This window comes from Cyprinus carpio, chromosome B23, assembly GCF_018340385.1.
Source record: "Cyprinus carpio isolate SPL01 chromosome B23, ASM1834038v1, whole genome shotgun sequence".
Classification (NCBI taxonomy): domain Eukaryota; kingdom Metazoa; phylum Chordata; class Actinopteri; order Cypriniformes; family Cyprinidae; genus Cyprinus; species Cyprinus carpio.
Window position 1 is genome coordinate 13,039,736 of NC_056619.1, and position 19,330 is coordinate 13,059,065.

Consider the following 19,330-nt stretch of genomic DNA (forward strand, 5'->3'; position numbering starts at 1 on the left):
GTTTCCCTGTTAAAGGGATAGTTCACCCAAAAATCCTGTCATCATTTACTCACCCTCATGTTGTTTAAACCTGCATGATTTTTTTCTGTGGAACACAAAAGAAAACATTTTGATAAATGTCTTAGTGATATCTGTCATCAATGAAAGTTAATGGGGCCCAGTGTTGTTTTGGACCCCACTGACTTTCACTGTATAGACAAAAATTCTTTGGTGTTCCATACAGGTTTGGAACAACATGAGGATGAGTAAATGATGACAGGATTTTTGAGAACACTGTCCTTTTAAAATATTCTTGGCTATACAAGATCAACAGGTGGCAAGAGCAAAATAAAGTCATGGATGGAGGAAGAAACATTCAGTTATGGGATTGACAAATGGAAATAGTTTCTCACTTAGTTGCTACACCCACAATGAGCTATGATAATAAATGGTAACAGTGAAAACAGAGAGTCCATACTGTTGTTGTATTTTTTTACAACCATGTGTCATATATACAAGTTTCATACTATGTCCGAGGGTTTCTCTGAGAAAGCTGCCCCTCAGTCAGTGTGTGTGGCACTCTCTGCTCCTTCCTTACATGGACAAGCTCTCAGGAATGTGGGAGGACAGCTGGCACGGCAGACATACCTCAGAGCTAACAAAGACCTGCTGTTGCCTTACTGTACTCGCTGAGGAGATTGCAAATTAAAGACCTTGCAGCCAAGGTTGCTGTTTCAGAAATACATAAAATGTATACCATTATTGTGCATTATACAGAATATACTGATTACAATCAATGCATACTGCGAAATTAATGACTCTTAACTTTTAAGTTGTGGGGGGGGGGTGGTCTGCTATGGGGGCTGTGCTGTGGTCCTGACAAGGCTCACTGACTCAGGATAGACTAACTTAGTCTCAGTGCAGTACAGTGCAGCCTGGTGTAGGGCACAGTGTGTTATCTATATCTCTGAAAACACAGCCACAATGATTGTGGACTGACCATATCCCATGATGCTCTCTGGTGTCCTGTTTGGCCTGTCTGAGCTAATCTCCTAGTAAGACTCAGAGGATGTGACAAAAAGAAGGCTACTCTTTCTCTGTCTTTCTCTCTCAAACACCTTTTTCTTGCACTTTTTTTTTCTTCTGTAAATCTAATAACCCCCTTCCCTCTTTTATCTGTTGTCTTTAGTTTCTGCTGGTCAGGGTTTGGCTCAGTGTGCCAGGTAGGGATAATCACAGCTGGGACTGTCCGCTTTGTTCAAGAGCTCCATTTTTTCATCCTCTTGCATCTCTGCCCCTCTCAGCTTTCAGAGGGAGATTGTTCCCAACCAGGGAAGGCAGAGAATCGCCTCCTTGTGCCTGTCTCTAACCCCAGAGAGCCATTTTAATCCTGGGGACTGTTCATTTGATTAGAGGGGAAAAAGTGACACTAACACGGCACATTCTTCAGCAGCTGAGTGACAGAAAGCAGCCGGTCACTTCCTAAATAGTACATTAAGAAGCACGGAGGCCACTCTAAAACATTTTTTGAGCAGGGCTCAATACTATATAAATACAGTAAAAGCAGAACAGCCATTACACAAACAAAAGCAAACAGCATTTTAGATTTAAAATCTTTGTAATCAGCATTCCTTCTATTTTCCTTTGACAAAGATTTAGAGACTCTTCCTCGACTCATTTGTACACCTGTTATTGGAATGCAGAAAATGTTATCCTGAGGTAAGTATTCTCTAGGGGAGTGGAACAGATTTGACCAGGGATGGATGGATGGATGGATGGAGGGAAGCCAGTATTCCTAAATAGGTGCCACCTGTATAGACCCTCTTTGTGACAAAACTTCATCCCCAGATCTGCACACAAGGTCTCTAGCATCACTACATGTATGAGTGATATGGTACCTGCTAAGGATGAAACCCAAAATATTGAAATCAAACGTAAAAGTCATTGAAAAAATGTCATCTTCTACTGTTCTGAATATTGAGGGATTGTGCTTATTCTCATTATTCTCGCTTATTCTGCCCATACGCTTTGTTTTAAATAGTATATTTTTTGTTTTATCGTTTAAATGTCCTTGTGCGAAATGTTTTAGTCAAAAAGCTTGGTTGTGTTGTCTATATTTAAAGTGAATAGTCTCTTGGATCTACAAAATTAGCAAATAGTTTATTTCCAATTACCAATTGATTAAAACTCGAATATTACAAATGTAGAATTGCATTTGGTATGATTCAATTCAGTTTTTCTTTTCTTTGTTGATTTTTGGATGTCAATATTATATAAATAATCAAGGCTGCATTAATTTAATAAAAGTCCAAATCCCTATATTGAGAAATTTAAAATAACACAAAAATAAAAACATTTAAAACTCTAAAATTATTATAAATATTAAAATCTAAAAAAAGTTTTCTATTGGAATATAATTTAAAATTTCAGCAGTTATTACTCCAGTCTTCAATGTCACATGATCCTTCAAAAATCATTACAATAATATGCTGATTTGGTTCTTAAGAAACATTTCTTATTATTATCAATGTTGAAAACAGTTGTGCTGCTTAATATTTTTGTGGAAACCATGATACATTTTTTTCAGGATTATTTGATGAATAGACAGTTCAAAAGTGCAGCATTAATTTTAATTAGAAATATTATGTATTATTATAAATGTCACTTGCTCAATTTATTGCACCCTTGCTGAAAATAAATTCTTGCAAAAAAACAAAACAAAACAAAAACAACTTTGAATGGTAGTGTTTATATACTCAGAAATAATTAATATATTATAATTTATCTATCATATTTAACTTTTTTTTATTATATTATTGTTTATCTTTTTTATTTGTGTTTTTTGTTTTTAATTTTTGCACATGATTTAGGGAGGTTTTAATCATCTGTTTAGTAACAGTCCTGACCACTGTCACAGCCTCAGCTAGACATGACAGTAATGATGAGGCAGCACTGAGATGCCCTTGTGGGCAAATGTGAAATGTAGAGAATACATGTGGATATTGCTGCTGCTTTTGTTACTCCCTTTCCACTGAGTTTATTTGAGTTTATTTTGGCACCGTGAGTCTAGTTAGTCTGATGAGAGGTGCCTGCTATTTGGAGCCCACTGCCCAGTCTCAAAGTCTGCTCTCTCTCCTCTAACCCTGGTGCTATTTTCAGCTCTTGTCATATCTAGCTCCTCTCTGGTCACACATCCACATATACCCCTCCAGATGCCCCATGCTACTGTATGGCTCCTCCTCTGACCAAAACAGCTACAGCCCTGATAGATCCATTCACACCTCATACAACTGCACATGCGCTGTAATACTGGTTGAGAGTAGTTATTCAATAACCATCATGCCTGGTTATAATGCTATTTCATGACAACTCTAAGCTCACAATCCAGAAACACATATATGGCCTGCTGGAACAAAACAGCATGGTGGCAATGAACTGATGTCATCAATCAGAGACATCAACGTACAGATAATCAGTCTTTAGGTATTTGTTTTTGAATTTAAATGGAATACAGTCCTTTTCCTGAATTTGTTTTTGTATTTTAATTGAGTACTGTGCTTTTAGTGAAAATGGAATTAATACAATCCAAACAATCTGACCACATTCAAATTTAACACAATGTTTATCTATATAGACATTAATTTTGAAAAAAAAAAAAAAAACATTGACAAACCTACCAACCCCAAGATATTTGAACAGTGTGTAAAGCCTGTGAACAGACCTGTCAATTACAAAAAAGTAAAAAATATTGTCTTTCCACAATCATTTACTATTGGCCTCTTAAAATAGCCTCCACATAGTTTAGAAATTAGTGATTTCAATAACCTAGTAGGTCTCCTTTGTAATAATGCCTCTGCAAGAAGAATAATGCAGGTAAAGAGGTAATACAAGGCCATTGTTACATAACAGAGTAAACACAGTAATAACAGTTCATAAAACAAAGATCATAAAAATTTAACATTAACCTAGATCAATAAATGTTGTATTATATTTGTATTATAAATGCATTAACTAAGGTTAACAAATTGAACCTTATTCTAAAGTATTAGTGAATTCTAAGATGAAATGGTGAAAGTTTCTGGAGCGGTTCCAGCTTGTTAAAGAGGATGTTCTGTGGGCAGGTCCTCTGGGGAAAACAGGTACAGCTCAGCACAAATTATAATGTGCTGCACACCTTCCCTTGACCTGCACGGGGGATGAGATCATTCTTCACTCCCCTCAGGACAGCCTGTTAAAGCACTCATATCCTGACAATCACCATGGAGGTATATACAGCTGTGACACACACGTCCACATCTGGAGTAAGCATGAAATATGACAGGATTCAGGAAAAGGTCAAAGGACCGAGAAAGTATGCAAAATGTAAAAGAATGTGAGAAAAGTGGTTCAATCTGTGAACAAATCATTCCTTTGAGTCAATGAGTTCAGACCACAAATCCATCCTGAATGATATCCTTTTTAAAGCTCCAGTGAATGGAAAAAAGTGACCAGAAGAAATATTTTTGAACAGAATTGTAATTTTTTAAATTCAACTATTCCTTTAACAGAACTTTTTTCTTCATTTTCTCACTAACTTTGCTGCATGTTTTTGATATACAATCCAACTGCTTGCTCTCTCTAGAAATGTCTTCCCTAAGGCAGAAATCTTATTCAGCTTGACTCATATAAACAGACGCGTTTCTTCCCCTTTCATTTCACCACCTCTCCACCCCCTGTATTCATCCTTTCTTCTATTTTCACTCCTCCGCCACCTCAAAGCTCTATCAAAGCATCATGTTGCCCCATTGTTTTGTGGTGTATTCGGCAGTGACAGTATTCAGGCGGCTCTACGGATAACAGCCACCGGCCTCTACCTGTGTCCCCACCACACAGCTGTTCACCGGGGGACGTATGATCCCAGCACACATCAGAGGAATGAAAAAAGTCACAAGGCAAACAAGCAGAAGAAAGAGATTGAAAGTAAGAGAGTCAAAAGGGATTTCTGCAGTTTCCTCTCCTCCACTCGCACCAAAGCATTCCCTTTAGATGAAAATTATGAACAAAGGTTCCTTACAGCTTTTCATGTTCTTTTCATCAAGGCCTTCTTTTTATTTCATGTTTTTTTTTTCTCTTTCTCTTTCTGAAAAAACAAAAAACAGCTTGACTGGACTATTTCATGATTTTTTTTGGAGAAAGACTATGATTGAATTTTAGGGTCTTAGATGGCCTTTAATGCTAGTTGGCCATCGCTTTTGAAACTCTAATAATAAATGTGATGTGTTAAAGGTAAAAATAAGTTACAATTTCAAAATAAATCAATTTTTGCCTCTAAAAATGAATATACTGGATAGGAAAGCAGGGCTCTACAGTAAAGATCACCTGCTGGCCAGGGGTCAGTGTGAGTGAATTTTGGGTCGATTAATGGAACTGTCACTTGCCCTGTTGGACCAGTGCTATCCTATTTACATTTGTTGATCATATACATGTACATAGTGACATATGCTTGCGAATCCATTTTAAAGTTGGCAATCAAAGTAAAATTATATAGCTGGCTATATATAAAACTGTTTTAAAACTGTAAGCAAAGAAAACTAATTGAAACCAGTAAAATCACTCAGTAAGAACTGACTGACTGTGGTGTAACCATTACCAACCAGGGTGCACATTCATTTTCAACAACTGTCAATTATTCCTTACTTATTATCCTTTGAGCATCTTTGCTCAAAGCAGTTCTACCTATTAGCCCAATCTGAGTGCCAATTCTAGGCACAATTGACTTGAATTAATTGTGTCTGCATTAACAGGCAACCATGACAGTCTGCAAACAATGTTGTCGGAGTAACACAATCTGTGAACGGTTCAAAGGCCTTTAAAATTAAACTCAGACAGGCAGCAGACGGTAAATGTGACAGGAACTAAATAAGAGCATCTCCTCATCGGCTGTCTGCCTCCCACAAGCCTGCTACTTTCATTAGAGCCTCACCAAAAATAACACTCCCACTGCTCTGCCTCCGACACCTCCACATTCTCTCCAGCTTTATCACTCCTCGCAGACACAGAGGCTCCTGTTGAGCCCTGCAGCCCACCACCTACACAAAACTTACAGCGGAGGACAGCTGGACAGTAACACTAAATGATAAAGAAAGATATGGAACACTGTAAATGCACTGAGGTGACAGTATTTAATGAGCAAGGGCAGTGGTATAAATGACAATTTCTCAGTTGAGACTGTGACTCTTAGCAGTATATGTACAAAACTAACCTGGAATATAACCTTGTAGCCTCTTTAAAAGGCACAATGAATAAAATGCTCAGTTATATTTTAAAATGAAAAAGTTTCATGTAACTCAAACATTCCTTCCAAGCCCAAAAATTCCATTTATTTAAACTAAACAACAAATATACATATTTATAAAGTAATAAGAAGAAAGCTAGATAGTTGTTATTACACCAGATTCCCAAGAAATTAACACCAGAAGAATGAAAAATATAACAGTAAAATGTCAAAGTCTGTCAAAAGATTAAAATAGGGTTCACAATTATTTGCAAATTATTAAATACTTTTATTCAAATAACTAATAAAACTATTAGCCTACTAAATGCAATGTATCAAAATTAACTATCAAATGAACTATTTTAATAAGCTCATGTAAACGCACTATTGTACTAGAATTAATGTACTAGGATTTATTCATTTAATTGAATTTGTTGTTTCTAATCACAAATCCACTGAAGGTCCCTAATGTCAAACTCCCAGATGCAAAACCATGGATTAAAGGAAGAAAGGGCAGAGAAAAAGGAATGTTAAGGTCAGTGTAACCGACTGAACAGATTTAGTGTCTCATATCCAAAAGGTGTGCTTAATTCATCAAAGAACAAGTAATCAAGGATGAAACAAACTCAAGGAGTGAAGAACTGTCATTTACTAATCCAATACACATGGCCTCGCTGTAACCTGCTGACCTCTTGTTTCCCTTTTAGTATGCCCATTAAATTGTTTCAGCTTTAACTAGACAGAGAGAGGAAATAAGCAAATAAGCTAATTGGGTGCCGAAGGGGGGTAATAACATTGTCTGGAGACCTTTAAGAAATAGCCTCCCTTCAGACTCGGTTTTAGTGTGGGGCATCACAAGTCAGCTGAACTGTCTACTGAGACATCGACAGAACAGACTTCAGTTATATAAACAGGTGCAAATGATTCATGGGTCTTGTGTGGGGTCAGGCTCAGAAACATTTGGTGAATGATTAAACCTGGCAGGACACATTTAAATGCAAGAAATGTATGAGTTCCTACATACTGTATATATTGTAAGAGTGGTATAAGATAAGGTTAAGACTTGTGGCTCAAACACATTTTGCTTAAAAAGTACATCTAAACATGGATATTCAAATACATAATGTTAATCAGTCTGCCCCACTTGAAAAATAGGAAACACATGCAGATCAAAATAAAATGATAAAGTAAAACCGAATATGGAAGAGATTTAATAGATGGATAGATAGATGATATAACTTGTATAACTTGGACCACAAAACCAGTCATAAGGGCAAGTGTTTGGAAAATATTATTATTATTATTATTATTATTATTCTGAATAAATAAGCTTTTCATTGATGTATAGTTTATTAGGATGTGACAATATTTGGCTGAGATACAGCAATTTGAAAAACTGGAATCTGAGGGTGCAAAAAAATGTAAATATTGAGAAAATCGCCTTTAAATTTGTCCAAATTAAGTTCTAAGCAATGCATATTACTAATCAAAAATTAAGTTTTAATATATTTATGGTAGGAAATTTACTAAATATCTCCATGGAACATAATTTTTACTTAATAACCTAATGATTTTTGGCAAAAATCAATAATTTTGACCCATACAATGTATTGTTGGCCATTGCTACAAATATAATTGTGCTACTTATTACTGGTTTTGTGCCCCAGGGTCACATATAATATATAAAACGTATAATAACTCTGTGTGTGTATGTGTGTGTGTGTATGTAAACTTGTAAAAAAATAAATAAATACAAAAAAAAAAAAAAATTCAGCTGTCTCTCAAAAGGTGCATAGAATAAGCAGAGGGAATTGCCCCATAACAACAAAAAATGGTTTCATAATGTACAAAACATATTTACATTACATTACATTAAGATAAAACATAAGATATTAAGAATAATAACTACATGAATAAATGTTGAGTCTTGCTCTAATAACAGCACATAGACATAACAGGATTTTGTGATTCATGCTACACTTACCACAAATGAACAGTAAGGGAAGCGCGCGCATGGCTTTATGATGAGCTCCTTTCAACTGCCGCGCGCCTCTAAAATATGAAAATCACTAATGAGCTGTCACACAACTTCATCTTATCATATATATAACTACTAGACAAAGTGTGCTGTCATATAAAACCTTCAGCAATAAAACACAAACATATGCATGTATTTACTAATGCTGGAAGCGCGTACTCACGTTTACTGTGATTTTATCGATGGTCAGGCTGTTCTTTAAACCATTGAGACTTTGAGCGCTATCACAGTCAGACGGACTTTCTGAAGTCCTGCTACAGCCGTGGAAATGACCGATGGAAATCACGAACTGGATTAAAAAGATGCCCGCGAAAGGTAAAGCGACACAGTCCTCAGGCAACGCCACACAGAGTCATTTAGATAAAATAATCCACCTCTTGTTTTCCGGAGCGCCCACATGTACGCGCGTAGCCGAACAGGAATGCGCGCGCTTCTGAAAACTGATTTAAAAAGGACTCTCTCAATAACAAGTATAGTAATACCCACTTAAATTTTACACGATACAATATTCATTTTTAATAGGTTTAGGAAAGCTTCATAATCGTTTAAGCAACATTTTGTGTATTTATGCAAATAACTAATGAACGACTTTCATGTTAAACATTTTCTGGTTATGTGAATACAGCTCACAAAATGATTTTATTGGTAACTTATTTCAACCATGTTTTTTCCAAGCCAGATTTCGAGACCCCCCGAATAATAATAATTAAAAAAATCTAGATTTTGTCAGCAACACTTTATAATCACTTTATTTAAACTCATAAAAATTAATCCATTATATAATGCCTATAAGATCATTCAAATTTAATGAAGTATAACATTTTTGACAGTACACAACACAAAGCCCTGGGTTAAAACCCTGTCTCTAAACTAAACACCAGACAGCATGCTGACAAAATGTATCCACCACTAAATATGTATTTATGTGTCTATTCGCTGTATAACAGTATATATGTACATTATAGTACAGGAGTACTGGGAGAAGACAGTCAAACAAATATGTGATTCAGTGCTATGATATGAATCAAAGCTCAGGGTCAGCTAAAGCCACTGATCCAAACACAGACAGGATTACTCCACAGAAATGAACATGTCCTGCCTAACACTAACAGACACAGGAAGGATGATGCAGAGACAGAAAAGCCAATAGGCACAACTTTAAAGGTGCAATATATAATGCTGAAACAAACCTGAAATTCAGAAATATGCATTAGAACCATAAAAATGAGGACTGATATATGTTTCATTGTAATATGTCATGCTGTTGAACTTTTTTCTACATTCTCTATCGCCCCCTCCTGTACTACAGATGTAATACAGAAAAGAACTGAGGCTGTTTCTGCATATAAATAAAACAAAACAGTAACGTTTGAATTCCATATCAAAGGTTTAATGTGTTCATATATGTCTTTTACACAATATATAAAAATATGATGTTAGGCACTTCATTGTTTAAATGTAACTACAGTTGAAAAGTTTGGGGTCGGTAAGATTGTTCTATTATCTTTGAAAAAAGCCTCATGCTTCTCAAGTCTGCAAAGATATATAAAACAGTAATATTGTGAAATAACATTACAATTTAAAACAATATTTTCTATTTTAATATTACATGAACATTAAAGAGATGGTTCACCCAAAAAAGAAAATTTGATGTTTATCTGCTTACTATGTTTATCTGATCGAAGATGTAGGTGACTTTGTTTCTTCAGTAGAACGAGCAAAGATTTTTAACTCAAACTGTTGCAGTCTATCAGTCATATAATGGAAGTGAATGGGAATCATGGCTTTGAGAGTCAAAAAAACAAAAAACATACACAAACAAAACCAAATTAAACCCTACCGCTTGTGACGATACATGAATGTGTAAAGATGCAAAATGATCAGTCTGTGCAAGAAACTGAACAGTATTTATATCGTTTTTATTACTTCTGATTCACGCAATGTCCGAACTGTCCTGAGTGTGTTCTCGACATCCTGTGCGTGACGCGTCTTCTTCTTCTACTTGCTTTACGGCAGATCACAGACCTATAAGTCTGAAATGGACCATTGAAACTCTATCTACAATCTCAATTAGGAGTGTTAATGGTCCATTTGAGAGATAGGTGGCAGTAATGCACTTATAGGTCTGTGATCCGCCGTAAAGCAAGAAGAAGAAGACGCGTCAGGTACAGGCTGTTGAAAACGCGCTCAGGACAGTTCGGACATTGCGGTAAATCAGAGGTAAAAACAATATATATTCTGTTCAGTTTCTTGCACAGACTGATCGTTTTGTGTCTTTATACATCAATGTATCGTCATGTGCCGCAGGGTTTAATTAGGTTTTGTTTGTATATGTTTTTTTTGACTCTCAAAGCCGTGACTCCCATTCACTTCCATTATATGACTGATAGACTGCAATGGTTTGAGTTAAAAATCTTTGTTTGTCTTCTACTGAAGAAACAAAGTCACCTACATCTTGGATGCACTGGGGGTAAGCAAATAAACATCAAATTTTTGGGTGAACTATCCCTTTAAGGGTGCTTTCACACTAGCACTTTTGGTGCGCACCTGGGTTCGATTGACGTCAGAGTTTGGTTTGTTTGGATGATGTGAACACTGTCTTTCGAACTCGGATGCGCCCCCGCGAACCGTGCTCTGGGGTATGGTTCATTTGAACTCCGGTGCGGTTCGCTGCTGATGTGAACGCAATCGTACCAAATCGTGGAAGTGAACCACTATTAATGACGTATTATTTGATAAAAATGCGTGTTTGTGTGTGTGTTTCACTCACTTTCCTGACGAGCGTGACTGACGCGCTGCAAGCAGAGAGCTGTATATCTCATTTCTGTTCACCTTCAGCGTTCTTTAGAGCATTTGCAGTACATTCGTAAAACAGACGCAAGTGCCGTTATGTACCGAAGCTTTCTAAACATAAAGAACGGTTTAAAAACGTAAATATACAAAAGTTCAGAGAGCAATGTTATGCATTTGCCGCCTTCTCCTGCGTCGTCGTTACTAAGCTACGAGGTAAACAGCTGCTGGCTTGATGATGCAGACGAACCGCGGTTTGGACCCAAATAAAATAATATGAATGCAGTCCAGCGGGGGCAGGGGGAGGGGGGAGCAATCAAATTCGGGTTCGGACAAGGCAAGTGAACCAATTGTGAAAGCACCCTAAGTGTGAATTAAGTAAATTTTCAGCAGCCTTTCAGGATTCTTTGATGAATAGTTCTTATAAATCTTTTGTGACATTCTAAATGTCTTTACTGTCACTTTCGTCAATTTAAAGCATCCTTGCTGAATAAAAGTGTTAATTTCTTTTAAAAATAATCTTACTGACCCCAAACTTTTGAACAGTAGCACATGTTTTTGGCCACTAGGCTACACAACAGTTGGTCTGCAGTTCATTTAGTACAGTGGTTCTCAAATTGTGGTCTGTTTTGTTAATTGGCTTATTTTTTGTAAAAAAAAAAAAAAAAAAAAATCATTTAAAAATATATAACAGAAAGCACCAACATTGAGTTAATCAAAATTAATCAAATTAATAAACTGTCTGTTAACATTAATAACATAACTGATGGGTCTGTCAGTGAATGTAAGCATTTGTTTCAATTTCTTAGCTAGCAAACAGTCAACTAGCTGCTAGTTTCAATAAAATATGAACAAAACAGCAGTTTAGAAAAAAAAAAAAAATTGGTAAACAAATTTGGGGTGGGGGGGGTGACTCAAGTCAGGGAGATTGAAAAGGACATCAAATTAGACTTCTGGTATTAGATGGTCCATTTTCTCAGCCCTCTGACACCTGAAAAATTTTGAGAACCACTGATTTAGCCGGATGACAATAAGACCTAGTACTTTACTCTGAAATTTGTCATCGACTTTGCAACAATTAAGTAGTGAAGCTGCTGATTTGTAATGAAATAGCAATTTGGGTTGTAATGGAACAATATATGAATCACACAGAGGGTGACTGAGAAGATAAACTGAAGTCTGATTTCAGGCTTTTGTCAGTTATTTATAGTTCCTACTGACAGTTGTTGTAGCTCATGACTTTAACTCTGATATATTCTCTGACTTCTGTAACGTTTTTCTCCAGATCTGCCAATTCATCCCGCTGCTGCTGCATTTTCTGCTCGTTCTTGTTGAATTTTCTCTCCAGTTCTTCAAAGGAGGGACACAGAAAAACAAGAAGATGAGAAAAGAGCCAAAGAAGTCAAATATCTAAAAAAAATATTCACATTTGTGACTCTGTTTAATAACAAAATGACAGCATAAAAAGAACACAGCATAAATAACACTTGGCTCATAGGTTCATTTGAGCATAAAACTTCAGTGCTTTGCTTTAGTAAATGTTTAATGCATTTGGACACATACTTCTGAGGGTTTCCATGCCCGTGGTGGCTTTCTTCAGCAGTTCCTCTGCTTCTTTCTTCATATCTATAGCTTTCTGGCTAATGTTACCTTCTCCTGTCCCTCCCACAGAGTCCACCTTCTCTTTCAGCTCCTTATACAGATTCTCGGCATTTACCAGTTCCTTAAACACAAACATGCACAAGAAAATAAAATAAATAAATGTTAATGGAAGAAGCTCTAAAACATAGCTAGACATGCACACAGGCACCTCTTGAAGTCCAGCAGCCTCTTGAGTTGCATTGTCGGACTGAGCTTTGGCATCTTTTGCCATCTCCCTGTTCTGCTCCGTTTTATTCTTCAATAAATCCACTCCATGTGACAAATTGGCCAGTCGCATCATCACATCCATGAGGTTGCTGTCTAAATTTAAGAGTTTGTTGTCAAGCTGTTCAGGAAAGAGACAGAAACAGATTAATTCAAATCTTAGACTATGATTCAATATCAATTCAACAATGCTGCAAAGAATCATGAGAAAAGTATGATGGTTTCCACAAAAAAATTGAAGCAGCGCAACTGTTTTCAACACTGATAATAATAATAAAGGTTTACCGTATTAGTGATGTTCTGGGCATTCTTGAGATTTTCTAGGGCTGTGGTAATTTTCTTCTCAGCTTTTGTAATGGCATTCTGTGAGGTTTCAAGTGCTTCTTTAGTTTTATTGATATTATCGCTCACCCTTTCAGCTTGTGCCCTGTGCAAACACAAAATTACACACACACACATTCTGTGACACACACACACACACACACACACACACACACACACACACACACACACTCACCCTTTCAGCTTGTGCCCTGTGCAAACACAAAATATTTCTGTGTAAAATAGTGAGCAATGTTTTCTCTCGCTTACTTTGCATCTTGAGCTCTCTTAAGCAGATCCTTAATTTTGGCCAGTTGCTCTGAGGTGTGTTTAAATACCCCCTCCACGTTGGTGAGGTTGGCGATGTTAGCTTTGATCTGCTCGATGATGTTGAGTATTACGGTCCTGTTGACTGGCAAGGAGATTGCCAAAACCTGCTGGGCCACTTTTTTAATGCTTTCTGGATCTGCTCCCTCCTCTGAAAATATCAGTTTTAGTATTAAGAAATAGGCTTTTTATTGTTTTCAAAAATGACAGTTAGGCATTTATGATAATTAATCATGCTAAAATGACAATTCACGCAGAAATGTAAATATATCATTTACTCACCCTTTTGTTAATATTAAAATTTTAATGATTTTTTTTGTTCCTCAGACAAAATGTCTGATACATACTACTGTTGCCATAAAGTTTTATAGACTACACTACTGTCGGTAAGAGTTTTTTTAAGAAATTAATTCTTTTATTCAGTAAGGATACATTAAATTTATCAAAAGTGACAGCAAAGAAAATTTCTATTTCAAATAAATGCTGCTCTTTTCTATTCATCAAGGAAGCATAAAAAAATGTGTCACAGTTTCCTTTAAATAATTAAGCATCACATCTGTTTTCATCACAGATAATAATAGTATTTTTTGAGCAGCAAATCAGCATATTAGAATGATTTCTGAAGGATCCTGTGACACTGAGGAACGACACAAGAACGATAACTATATTAGAGTCCACACTAGCGAATGATATCTTGTGTTTGTTATTATCTGTTTATTGTTTGCTGATTTTTAATTCTCGAGCTCATTACAGCAGGATGGATTCTGCTTGGGTGTCAGTGTTTTTATCGTTCATTAGCTGTTTTGAAAATGATTCCAACGATATCGTTTCTATGTGCCTTTATCGTTATAGCTGTGGTGTGGACTATTCTTTAATACTGAAAATGAATTTTAGAACTATGTCTTTATCGTTCTTGGTGTGAACAGGCCTTAAAGGTGAGTACATTGTCATTTTTGGCTGAACTATCCCCTAGATGCCTCTGCATTTCACACAACCCAAAAACAATACTGAAAACGCAATCACAAGCACTTACCGTTCAAAAAATCTCTAATCTTCTGGATGAAGTCTTTAAGCATCTTGTTGGAGTTCTCAAAGAGCTCTTTCTTGCCCTGGGCTTTATCAAGAGTGTCCTTCGCTTGGGTCTTCACAGTCTGGGTGAGTGTAGCAATGTCTCGGAGCTGAGAGTTAAGCAGAGATTATTCAGGCTCTTTCAAAAGCACACATGCACTGCACATGCTCAAACAGACACCCGTTTACCTTTTTAGCAATGGTTTGTAGCTCCTCACTGGTAGCGGTCAGGTTCTTGTGAACATCTTCAGCATTGTCCAGGGCCTTCAGTGAGGCACCAACAGTTCCTTTACATCCTTTCCCTCCACACTTGAGCACACCATCGCTATCACGGCAGCCAGCTCCTCCACAGGGGCTATCTGGACAGCTACTATTAGCACTAGCATTGCCATGGCCACCACATACCTAAAAACATAAGAAAAACAAGAATGCGTCACTGATAAAGATTCATGACGCTCTCTTCCAGGTCTCAAGCCAAAGATTTGCCTGAAGTCTCTACCCTGTTGTTGAGGTTTGTTAGTTTTCGGTCGATCTCACGTGTTTTTTCCTCCAGTTCAGACAAAGATTTCTTATTGGCGGTGACTGTACGCATGAAGCTGTCCTTTCTGCCTTTCAGCAGAGCTTCGGTACGCTTACGTGTGTCTTCAGACTGTTCCACAGGACTCTGGGGTCCGTATACGGAGGCATTACAGCGCTGCTCTGAATTCAGTGAAATCTGGTAGTACTTGCGAATGTTTTCCAACTGCTCTGTAAAACAAAAACGACAAAAGACATTAACAGCTTGAGTGAATGAGTGAATGAAAAGGTGGTTTTCCCGCTCATTTGTTTTCTGGGAAAAAGCTAAGAAATGGGTTTAAAAATTTGTCATTTGCAATCCATTTTACTTTTCGAATGTAACATATGTGACATAGGAAAACAGGACAAACAACAAAAAATACTTTTAATTTATTAATTGGATGGTGAAAAGTAGATTTTACATATGAAAATGGAATGAAAATAAATAATACTCAAATAGTTATTTGGCTATTAGTTAATATTTTACAATAGTCCATTCCAAATATCTTTTAGTAAGGTTTTTCTTTTTTTCAGCTGATGAACGATATAATAATTAATAACCAATCAGAATTCACCTGACTTCAAAAAGCTCAAGCATTTAAAGCGGCAGATGACACATTATCATCTGTTGATGTAGTTTCTTATAACTAACGATATAGTTATCGTTGATGGTGTGAACTGGCCTTAAAGGAAAGTCATTTTAGACAAGGGATTTTGATTAAAAGAACTAATCAAGTAATTGAGCATTTTTTTTTTTTTTGGGTTAATTGTGGATGTTGAATTCAACAAATGTCAAGAAATCTTCTATTTTTTAACTCTTTTAACTACAACTTGTTAAAAAATACTACTTTACCTGCCAATCCAGCAGTGTGGTAGTTCTTCAGCTCTCTTTGCAGTCGGTGAAGTGTATTGTTCAAGTCTTTCAGTTCTTTCTCCAGTGCAGTTAGGTTTCGTTTCAGAGCATTGTCAAGATCTGCTGTCACGTTCAGCTCCCGACTCACGCCCATCAGACGCCCGTCAGTCAAAGCTATCTCCGCTCTGAAAATATGTCCATTTAAATGGAAAAAAAATGTAATGTGAAACCAAAGTCCAAAATTATACTCGCGAAGTGCCAAAGCAACTAACAATTTATGTTTGGTGCATAATAAAAAATAGTGTTTGAAAATATTACATAGTTTAAATTGACCTGGAAGATTGATTAATGTAACCTTTGTTAATATAAGTGACACAAAGATTTTTAGGCCCTGTCTCCAAGCTTTACTACAGTAAAAATACATTAACAGTGCCACCCACTGTGTGCAAGCTTTACCTCAAGTCATCAATGGCCTGGCTTATTAGGTTATAGATTCCCTCTCGGTCTCCATTTCGAATCAGGTCATGAATCTGTGCGAGCTTCTTCTCCAGTTGACGTATGCGGCTATCGCTGACTCCGGGAACCACACCCTTTTCCAGGATCATGGCAATGACATCCTTGATGTGGGTCAGATCTCGGTTGATCTGGCACACAGCATCATCCCATAGCTGGAAGCAGGGATGACAGGGAATGCACTTGGGGAAGATTCCGGTAAAGCCACGGGCGCACTCTTCACAGCGACTTCCTGAAGCCTCCTTCTTACACACACACGCTCCTGTTACGCGGTCACACTGAGCCATCTCGGACCCCAGAGGGTGGCAGTTACACTCTGATCAGAGGGAGGTAAATGAATAATGATATGACACAGAGAAGAAACAGGAGTAAGTGTACTGTATGTGCTCTACTCACCTTCACACCGCACTCTGGGATCACCCCAGTGAAACGCCTCACATTCAGTGCACTGTCGCCCTCCAAAACCTGGCTGACAATGACACTGGCCACTGAACTACAAGTAAGTATAGAGGCAGAAGAAGAACATTATTAAGCCATAAAACATTCAAATCCAAGTCTCTCTTCAGATAAAAATAAAAAATGAGATTAATTATAACTAAAAAATTAATTTCATCTGAAGCATCTTTGATTGTAATGTAAGTCTTAAATGTCTTATACAACTGTTTAAGGTAATAAATATTTAGGTATCGATTATAGTTTCTCTTTTTAATTTTAAATTTAATATTTAAATGTTTTAACTTTTGCAAGAAACACTATTATTTAAAAATTTGGTCTATCTTATGCTCATCAATGATACATTTATTTGATTCAAAACAGTAAAATAATAATCTTATGAAATATTATTACAATTTAAAATAACAATTTTTTATTTTTATACATTTAAAAAGTAATTTATTCCTGTGATGTCAAAGCTGAATTTTCTGCATCCATTACTATAGTTTTCATTGTGACATGATCCTTCAGACATAATTCTAATATAGTGCTCAAGAAACTTTTTCTATTATTATATATAATGAAAACTGCTTATTATTCTTGTGGAAACTGTGACCATATTTCCAGATTTTCAAGAATATCTGAAGAACAGAAAGTTCAAAAGAGCAGCATTTATTTGAAATAAAAATCTTTTGTAACATAATACATCCTTGCTGAATAAAAATTGTAATATACTGTTTTATACTTTATTGTATATTCTTTATATTTGTCTCTGTAATTCATTGTCTTTTCCCCTTCTAATCTGTCGTTCTCATGAGGAGATAACAAAAGAAACATGTCATTTATATAATTTCAAGCTTAGCAGCATTTAATGTTTTTGCATGTTTATGCATTGGGGGTTTGACTACCCCTGTTGTAATGTATAGTCACGTCTACTCATGTCATTTTACCTCAACCTATGTGTTTATTATTACCATTTTATGTTGAGGTTTCAATCTTGAGAAACTAACCCTGATAAAATACAGATGTAATAATGAAGAAAGATACTGTATGCCACAGGACATACCCTGTTGCAGTGTGTGCTGAGGGAATTTGGTTGGGCACATTCGCAGGGTTCACATCCAGCGTCTGAGCCGAAGTTCCAGTGGTTGGGGGCGCAGTTATCACAGTTGTGGCCAATGATGTTTGGCTTGCAGGGGCACTGGCCAGTCCGTTTATCACAGTGACACACTCCATCAGTACAGTAGCCATCTATAGTGCCTGCAGTTACACAAGTACAGCCTGCAGGATGAGATAGAGTGCAAAATTACACATAAATGCATAAATTCCCTTCCAATTCATTGTAAATGCAATTACGTTTTGAAGCTTTAGAGTTACTGTACTTACGCCTACAGTCCTGAGCGAGTGCATTTCCATAATAACCTGGTTTACACTCAGAACATGAGTGGCCGTCTGTGTTATACAGGCACCTGAGGCATTGGCCGGTTTGTGGGTCACATGACTCTGGGTCCTGGGGGTCAATGTTCCTGTTGCACTGGCACGGCCGGCACATCCCGCCAGGCTGCTCAGGAACCCCATAGTACCCAGGGGCGCAGCGATTACAGCGAGGACCTGGGAGAGGACACTGTCAGTAAACCTACTTAATGAGAATTATAGAGTATTGATTTTGAGACACTATTTTACCTGCATATCCGTTACCACACTGGCAGAGGATCTGGTTGGAGGCATAGTCTGTGTGACAGGAAGCTCCATTGGAGTGTCCGCTGTCAGGGTGTCCTGGACATGGACAGGGGCGACAGTGTTCGCCTGAACCCAATATTGGGTTACCGTAGAAACCATTTACACACCTAAAGTAAGAAAGGACAGAATAATATCTTATTAATTTTATTTCTAATTAATTACTTTAAGTCTTGTCTCACTACACTTATTACAGGGCAGCATATGGATACATGCATATTAGCATAATACCACATATTAATTATCACTGTACTTTTGTTAAAGGGGTCATATGATGCGATTTTAATTTTTCCTTTCTCTTTGGAGTGTTACAAGCTCTTGTTGCATAAAGAAGATCTGTAAAGTTCCAAAGACTTAAGTCTTAAATCCAAAGAGATATTCTTTATAAAAGTTAAGAATCAATTACGCCCTCCTAAAACGGCTCGTTCTAACACGCCCCCATGTCTATGTGACGATGTGGGAAGATTTGCATAATGCCGCCCAAATGTTCACGCAAAGAAAAAAGGCATAGCTTTTATTCTTGCTGTTGCCGCCGCTGCCATGTTGTGGAGTCGCTGTGTGTTTTATTGTGACAGCGAAGCTACTTTGTTTGGCCTTC

General features: G+C 36.9%; 2 protein-coding genes across 2 annotated transcripts in view; both read right to left on the reverse strand.

Annotated features, from left to right (window-relative positions):
* The window catches only part of lamb2 (laminin, beta 2 (laminin S)), a 34,995-nt gene extending 26,359 nt beyond the window's left edge, over positions 1 to 8,636 (reverse strand). The window contains exons 1-2 of the mRNA XM_042750074.1: positions 8,434 to 8,636; positions 8,217 to 8,284 (exon numbers count right to left, since the gene is read on the reverse strand). Coding sequence (XP_042606008.1) covers positions 8,217 to 8,247 — 31 coding nt within the window. The 5' untranslated portion in view covers positions 8,248 to 8,284; positions 8,434 to 8,636. The remainder of the gene's footprint in view (positions 1 to 8,216; positions 8,285 to 8,433) is intronic.
* Positions 8,637 to 10,737: 2,101 nt separating this feature from the next.
* Positions 10,738 to 19,330, reverse strand: part of lamb2l (laminin, beta 2-like) — a 48,834-nt gene continuing 40,241 nt past the window's right edge. The window contains exons 23-36 of the mRNA XM_042750363.1: positions 18,679 to 18,842; positions 18,382 to 18,606; positions 18,062 to 18,276; positions 16,960 to 17,056; positions 16,507 to 16,879; positions 16,051 to 16,235; positions 15,142 to 15,389; positions 14,832 to 15,047; positions 14,608 to 14,752; positions 13,518 to 13,725; positions 13,212 to 13,353; positions 12,871 to 13,047; positions 12,624 to 12,783; positions 10,738 to 12,410 (exon numbers count right to left, since the gene is read on the reverse strand). Coding sequence (XP_042606297.1) covers positions 12,274 to 12,410; positions 12,624 to 12,783; positions 12,871 to 13,047; positions 13,212 to 13,353; positions 13,518 to 13,725; positions 14,608 to 14,752; positions 14,832 to 15,047; positions 15,142 to 15,389; positions 16,051 to 16,235; positions 16,507 to 16,879; positions 16,960 to 17,056; positions 18,062 to 18,276; positions 18,382 to 18,606; positions 18,679 to 18,842 — 2,692 coding nt within the window. The 3' untranslated portion in view covers positions 10,738 to 12,273. The remainder of the gene's footprint in view (positions 12,411 to 12,623; positions 12,784 to 12,870; positions 13,048 to 13,211; positions 13,354 to 13,517; positions 13,726 to 14,607; positions 14,753 to 14,831; positions 15,048 to 15,141; positions 15,390 to 16,050; positions 16,236 to 16,506; positions 16,880 to 16,959; positions 17,057 to 18,061; positions 18,277 to 18,381; positions 18,607 to 18,678; positions 18,843 to 19,330) is intronic.